Genomic DNA, 8,157 nt, shown 5'->3' with positions numbered 1-8,157 from the left:
CACCATTTTTACAAACCAATTCTGGTTCATCTGTTTCACTCAACAATCGGCCATGTGCGTATGAAAACAAAGGCACTGAGCATGCGCGTTTTACTCCATTCTATCGCGATATTTCATTTTCCTATCGTTGCCTAACATTATACCGGTATTACCGTGAACAGTATAATATGGCCCAGCCCTAACCTGAGTTATACTAAGTTAATTAACCTACTCTGAACGAATGCTGATTTCTTCTGATACTTGAGTTAAATTTATCATCAACTCATCCTCATATGAAAATCAGTTTTAACATAATTCTTTTTTAAATTCAAATACATAGGAATCATTTTTTCTTACTATTTCTCTTCAAAACTCTGTGCTTGTCAATTATACTATATAGATAACTATAGTAATAGTAAATATACTTACTAGAGTTTATTTTATTAGCTCATACATATGTTATAGTCAGAGATTTTTTTATATTCCCAGCTTCTCAATGTCTCTCTCACACACACACACACACACACACACACACACACACACACACACACACAGCCTCCAAGTCCAACTCACACACACTCTCAGTGAGAAGCAATTAAGCAGTTAAGTATGATCAACTGTCAACAAACTCACATATGAATTATGGTTCTGTGTTTAACAATCACAACATACTTAATACCTTTTTTTTTCATTCAGAATCATATATAAAGATGAGCTGGAGACACATTTTTTTCTTTTCACAAGGCAGAAGCTGGATCATGTCTACACACAAAATCCAGACATTGGAGCAGACATTATAAACTGTATTTCTCATTAATCATATTATTAGACTTCGGTTATATTTTTGATTAAGATGAAGACCTAGTGTTTTCAGTGGGAGAAACATTTCATCACTCACCCAAGTGACTTCTTTAGTCTCAGCTGATTGAAGGTTTCCCCAACCTTATGAACAGTACATTTGCATAACAACTGAAACTAGCACCACGGATTAAGATAATTTATTCATAGCATTCTGTATCATTTTAAACATACAAGGCTGGATGTTGAGTCCTTTTACCCTCTCTCACATGTAATTGGTGTAAGCGGGGGGACCTCGTCTCTTCAAATGCTTAATAAGAACCAACTCAATGACAGATTTGAATAGGTGGAATCAAATCTGAAAACACAGCACAAGAAATGGCTTTAAAGATGAACACACAAATGACAGATATAGACTGATATATATACTGATATTTAGAATACTATGACATGATAGCTGCTAGCTCCCTGTTTCAGTTATTGCTCTTCTTATTTTAATATGTCATATTATTTCACAGCACACAGCAATTCCCTGAGAGTTTCCTTCATATATGTTGTGTGTGTCTGTAGTCTATCAGGCTGTCTGATCGCAAAAGAAGGCTCTGATTCTCTGGCCTCAGCTCTAACGTCCAACCCCTCCCATCTGAGAGAACTCGACCTGAGCTACAATCATCTGGGAGAGTCAGCAGTGAAGCTCTTGTCTTCTGGACTGGAGAATCCAGACTGGAGTCTGGACACTCTCAGGTATGGAGAGGACTGCTACACCCACAGACAATTTCTAATAGAGGGAGGAGTGATTGAAAATATTTCTCACTGTTGATCTGTTTATTGGACTATTGCGAAATTTTGACTGATCTGTTAATCACTGATGTTAGGAGCATTTTTCCTCTTACAAGAGGCAGTGAACATAAATTGGATATATTTGTGTGTAGCAGCTGCAGGAACATCTTTGTCATTGTTTAGTTTAGACAGATGTGTGTGTCTGTCCTTGTGTGTAAAAGAGCGATGTAATGTGCAGGATGTAACCCCCTCCTTCTCTCAGGGTGGAGCCTTCAGGAGACCAATGGTTGACACCAGGTCTGAGGAAGTGTAAGTGTGTTTTTAATGTGATTCATGAACACAAAGCAGCACACATTCAACCATATTCAAACTGTCACATCACTCAGTCACATCTCTGATGTCAGGAGTCATCATCAAAGTGTCAATCAATGAACAGATGATGGATCAATAACTGCAGCTGGATTGTGTTTGTTCTCTCCATCAGATTCCTGTCAACTCACAATCAACACAAACACAGTACACAAGAATCTTAAGCTGTCTGACAACAACAGGAAGGTGACATATGTTAAGGAGGAGCAGCCATATCCTGATCATCCAGACAGATTTGATGACTGGTGCCCCCAGGTGCTGTGTAGAGAAGGTCTGACTGGTCGCTGTTACTGGGAGGTCGAGAAAAATGGACAGGTTCACATATCAGTGAGTTATGAAAGAATCCCAAGAAAAGGGCACAGAGATGAAAGAAATGACATTGAATTTGGATTTAACGATCAGTCCTGGTGTCTCAGCTTCTCTAAACGAGGTTGCTTTGCTTGGCACAACAATAGAGAAATGTTCATCTGCTCTTCCTATTGTTGGTCTGGCAGAGTAGCAGTGTATGTGGACTGTCCTGCTGGCACTCTGTCCTTCTACAGAGTCTCCTCTGACACTCTGATCCACCTCCACACCTTCAACACCACATTCACTGAACCTCTTTATCCTGGGTTTGGGTTTGTGTTCAGAACAACATCAGGGTTTTCGATCTCTCTTGATTCTTCAGCTTCTCTGTGTTCAGTTTAGTGTAAATAGCGTCTTGTCTCATTATTTCTCTCTGTACCGTCCAAACTTTAATGTCACCATGTCTTTTGATGAATGAATAAGTTATAAGTGTAATCAAATAGCAAACATCATTTTATGGTCTTCAACTTGAACCCTCTCAGGCTCAAATTAAGTTTTTGTTGCTAATGCACAAAAGAATACCTGCAGTGGTACTTCTGAGTAAAAAAAACCTCATAAAATATGTATGTGGGGTAATCAGGTTGTTAGCTTTTAACTGTTGCAAATCTGCAACGCCTGCCTTGAGAGGGTTAAAGAAACCTTTCTATACTGTCCCATACTGTCTGGGTAAAATTTGACCCTTTTTTTTTTTTACAATAGAGTTCATTACCCTCAGTACCATTCGTTTTAGCCTTTGAATTTTTTAATTTGCTTTTTGCTAAAGTAGTACCACAATTACAATATTTCAGAACTTAGTGTATGTTGCTACAGATGTTTGTACCCTGAGCATGTTCCAGGTCAGATTTGATTATGCATTGAATGAGCAGCAAATGTTAGCACTTCCAGACAAGCTGTTGAACAGAGATGAACTATTCCGAGAAATATTCATATATGAATATATGTATATTTTCAATATATGAATATTGAAATATTCAGAAAATGGTAAATGGCCTGCATTTGTATAGTGCTTTTCTAGTCCATAGGACCCCAAGACGCTTTACACTACATTCAGTCATTCACCCATTCACACACACATTCACACACTGGCGATGGCAAGCTACATTGTAGCCACAGCTGCCCTGGGGCACACTGACAGAGGCGATGCTGCCGGACACAGGCGCCACCGGGCCCTCTGACCACCACCAGTAGGCAAACACGGGGTTAGTATCTTGCCCAAGGATATTTGGCATGCAGCCAGGATGCAGCCTGGGATCAAACCACCGACCTTCTGATTAGTGGCTGACCTGCTCTGCCACCTGAGCTACAGCCACCCCAGAAGAGGAGCATAGCTAAATAAATATAAAAGGGTATATAAAAGGGTGGTTCTCTGGCCTCAGATAAATAAATATAAAGGGTATACAGGAGGCAGCATGGTGGCACGGTGGTTAGCACTGTTGCCGCACAGCAAGAAGGTCCTGAGTTCAATTCCACCATCAGGAGGATGTGGAGTTTGCATGTTCTCCCCGTGTTTGCGTGGGTTCCTTCCGGGTACTCCGGCTTCCTCCCACCGTCCAAAGACATGCAACTTGTGGGGATAGGTTAATTGGATAATCCAAATTACCACTAGGTGTGAATGTGAGTGTGAATGGTTGTCTGTCCCTGTGTGTTGGCCCTGCGACAGACTGGCGACCTGTCCAGGGTGTACCCCGCCTCTCGCCCCATGACAGCTGGGATAGGCTCCAGCGACTCTGAAAAGGATAAGCGGAAGCGAATGGATGGATGGGTATACAGGAGCTCCATTTGTAGCAGTATATCTGGACTGGCCCGCTGGCACTCTGTCCTTCTACAGAGTCTCCTCTGATCCACCTCCACACCTTCAACACCCCATTCACTGAACCTCTTTATCCTGGGTTTGGGTTTTTATTCAGGACTCCAACAAACTTCATTTGTCCTTTTGGTTCTTCAGCATCTCTGTGTTCAGTTTAGTATAATTAGTCCCTGAAGCTCAGTTCATCTCAGGTGATTCAGTTCATGTTGGTGGCAGGTAAGTTTGCAGCAGATGAGATAAACTGTGATATCAGAGAGCAGCCACTGTCAAGTACTCACTACCTTAAACTTCTACAAGTGGAAGTATTTAGTTCTCAGTTCTTCCGTTTATTTAGCTGGCTGTGGATATGGAGGTACAGGGCCTCATGGTTGCTCAGGTGTCATAGATAAAGTACTGTATGAATGTGTGTCAGTTAATGAATTATAATCTAATAACTGAGAGGTTATCAAAGCAGGATACACCCTGGAAAACTTGCTAATCTATCACGACATCTGTTCAACTGTCAATCACCATACCAGCTGAATGGACTTTAGGTTAGTCTTACTGTCACATTTTTACCTAAATCCAGCCCACTGCAGACCAGATAGTTATTTTAGTTATAAAACACCTCAACATTTTTGTGTCTTATTCCTTCAGTTTTGTCTTGTAGTCTCTGGGATCTCATTAGAATAAGACATTCATTTGTTAGATCAGAACTGGGAGTCTCTGCAAAGTTTCCCTAGTTGATAAAATTACTCACCCACAGTCTTTAAACCCAGAAGATTTAACACTTTGATCTGAGCATGAACACCATGAGGTAGTCTGTTTTCTGCTGGCTGTGATTGTTGTAACTGTCCACAAGCTGTTTTTGTACAGTATTGGCGACTTGATGGACTAAACTTAAAACAATGCCACTTTCTTGTAGATACACTGAATCTATTTTAAGATAATTTCATTCAGAAAAAGTGTGTTTTTGAGTGTTTACAAAAGCACTGAAAACATGCCAGAAATAAACTCCATGCAATTATGAACATTGCAACTCAAGTAACTACCCTATATCTCAAAACCAATGTAATGCTGCTGAAGTTGCGTGGCTACATAGGCAATGACTATGAAGCGCAAAAAGAAAAGCTTCTGTGGACACATACCATGAGTCACACTGATGATTGTTGTGATTTGTCCAGTAACTGAATCATGGAATGATGTTCTTTTACTGTATTTTGCAATACCTCTAGACCCATGACGTCTCAACACAGTACACAGTGTTTTTAAATATGATGTGATTCATGCATGGTTACAGATACTGAGGTATATCTAAAAATTAAATGGAGCACTGGTTTTGTAAGGAAGTAAAATAGTAGATATCTGCTGGTGGTTTTGAATGTGTTGAATAAAATGTATCAAAGAACTTGCTTGGCTAAATCTGCCTATTAAGTTTCAGGATGCGAATCAAGACTGGACCAAGACTCCTGTTGGTCACTGCTCATATTAGTCATTTGCATGACATTTAATACTAAATACTTTCTTATTATCAGTGATGAACGTTAGCACTGAATGCCAATGTGAATATCGTCCTTGTCAGTGCTGTATGCATGGAGTTGTAGTTCCTGAGAGTGACCACTGGATGGCAATAAAATAATAAAAATAAAATAAAGCGTTTCTGTAATGCGTAAATTTGAATAAAGATCCAGTAAAAACAAAATTTTGCATATAATCAGTGGACTCCGCACTTGTACCGGGTGTTTCTTAGTTCTCCCAGTCACCCGAGCTTCTCATCCAACATAAACAGAAATTAAATGATAAAAAAAACGTTCTGTTTATCCGATAGATATTTTACTAAATACAGCTGATGTCTCACATTTGACATTTTTTCTAAATGAGTGTTGGTGTATTATTATTAAATGAGGGTTACTGCTGACAACAGTGTTTAACAGCTTATTATTATCATTGTTCTCATGATCAGACTGATAAAAATTAAACCTCAGGATCGGTGTGAAAATGATTCTTGTCGGTATATGAAAAATTGTACTTATTGACAGCGACCATCAGGAGGCAGTAATAGATACACTTTCTTAATGAGTCGCTGCCACTAGAACAGCCAGGTCACGGGCTTTTTATGCTCGCTGTTCTCTCCCTCGTGAACAATGTATGCAGTGTTGTGTACTGTCAGAGTGGTTTTACCCAACGTGGCCAGGTTATTTAACATGGTGCACTTCATGACTGCAATAGTATTTATGAATGACACAATAACTTTAACATCACTTTCATTTTATAGATACATACATACATTTATAAAAATAAAAAAAAAAGCCCTCTCATCCCTGCGGGCGAGCTCGGGTCCTCTACCTCTGCTAGTACTAGGCAACTGCTAGTACAGTTGCCTAGTACTAGCAGGCAACTGTAGTACTATATTTATACCCCATATTTCTCCTGTTTTGTCTTCCCTTCATTGGCTTCATGTTAAATCCAGAATTGAATTCAAAATCCTGCTCCTCACATACAAGGTCTTAAATAATCAGGCCCCATCTTATCTTAATGATCTTGTAGTACCATATCACCCTATTAGAGCACTTCACTCTCGCTCTGCAGGCCTACTTGTTGTTCCTAGAGTATTTAAAAGTATCTCCATTGTAAAAGGAAAACTGACAGCCGAGCAATTTCATATCAGTGGAGAACCAATTCCAACAGTATTACAGAAGCCCATAAAGAGCCTGGGATGGTGGTACAATGCAGAACAAGTAGAACAACTAAGGCAGAACTTGGCTAATGACCTCAAGCGGATTAACAACACTGCACTCCCAGGGAAACTGAAGCTCTGGTACTTCCAGTTCGGGTTATTACCCAGACTACTGTGGCCGTTGACAATGTACAAGGTCTTGCTCAATCATTCCAATCGACTAGAGAGGCTAGTGAGCTCCTACATTAAGAAGTGGCTCGGACTTCCCAAATGCCTCAGCAGCGTTGCACTCTATAGCGACGGGATACTGGCATTGCCTATCCCTAGCCTATCTGGGGCATGGAGTCTAACAGACTAAGTTTAATCATCCGAGCGACATGCGATGTGCTGCTTTCCCCAATAAATCTGCAGCTGTGGTTTAGAAAGGACCCATCCTGCCCCTTGTGTACAGTCCCAGCCACACTCAAGCACATCTTGGTTGGTTGTAGGACGAGCCTTACTCAGGGCAGATACACATGGAGACACAACCAGGTTTCAGGTGTCTAGCTGAGAAAGTTGAGCGCAAATGAAAATCCATCAACGCTCAACCTTCCACGAACCAAGAGGAGTGTTCGTTTTTATCAGCATTTGTCCAGGAAGGAGACAAGCTGAGGACAAGCCCGTCAAACCCAGACCTGGGCCCGCTGAAGGTTGCCAGGGATTGGCAGATGCAAGTGGACTTGGATCAGAGGCTAATTTTTCCCACAGAGATCGTAACAACTACTCTGCAACCAGACCTTGTCCTTTGGTCTAACTCCCAAGAACTTGTGTACTTTATTGAGCTGACTGTACCATGGGAGGAAGTAATTGAGGAAGTATTTGAGCGTAAAAAGCTGCAGTATGCCAACTTGGCAGCTGAGGCAGAGGATAGAGGCTGGAAGATCAAGGTGCGCCTGGTGGAAGTGCGGCGGATTTGTTGCCAGTACAACAGCAAAACTGCTCAGAAAGATTGGGATCAGAGGACAGGCACAATGGCAGGCTATAAGAGAATTGGCTAACACTGCTGAGAAGACCAATTACTGGCTATGGCTAAAAAGGGCTGACATCACTTGGGCAGCTAAGGCAGTCAACTAACTGCGATACACATGCCCAGGATTGATCAACCTGTGGTGGGCCTCCCTCAACAGAGTAAAACCCTGGAGAAACGAAGAAGTCAAAAAACTCAAAAGAAATTGCAGGGCAGCAGAAAGGAGATGGAGGAAAAATAAAAATACTATCAACCATCAAATATTTTGCGAGCAACTCAAAATGTACAATAATACATTAAGGAATTCAAGAAATTCATACTTCGCCAAAATAATCAATAATAACAAAAATAATCCCAAGGTCCTCTTTTCCACCATAGATCATTTATTTAACCCTGATTTTAACAGCTCCCAAAGAA

At 40.8% G+C, this 8,157-nt stretch overlaps 1 protein-coding gene across 3 annotated transcripts in view; it reads left to right on the top strand.

Annotated features, from left to right (window-relative positions):
- The window catches only part of LOC102290431 (NLR family CARD domain-containing protein 3), a 15,599-nt gene extending 12,253 nt beyond the window's left edge, over positions 1-3,346 (top strand). For all 3 annotated transcript variants that reach the window (XM_005932746.3, XM_005932747.3, XM_042225012.1), the window contains 3 exons: positions 1,348-1,521; positions 1,820-1,866; positions 2,042-3,346. In XM_005932746.3, coding sequence (XP_005932808.1) covers positions 1,348-1,521; positions 1,820-1,866; positions 2,042-2,613 — 793 coding nt within the window. In that variant the 3' untranslated portion in view covers positions 2,614-3,346. The remainder of the gene's footprint in view (positions 1-1,347; positions 1,522-1,819; positions 1,867-2,041) is intronic.
- Positions 3,347-8,157: the final 4,811 nt, after the last annotated feature.

This window comes from Haplochromis burtoni, unplaced genomic scaffold (genome assembly GCF_018398535.1).
Source record: "Haplochromis burtoni strain Fernald_Lab_line unplaced genomic scaffold, NCSU_Asbu1 Contig_157, whole genome shotgun sequence".
Classification (NCBI taxonomy): domain Eukaryota; kingdom Metazoa; phylum Chordata; class Actinopteri; order Cichliformes; family Cichlidae; genus Haplochromis; species Haplochromis burtoni.
The sequence above is the reverse complement of the archived record's forward strand: the minus strand, read 5'-3'. Positions and strand labels throughout refer to the sequence as shown.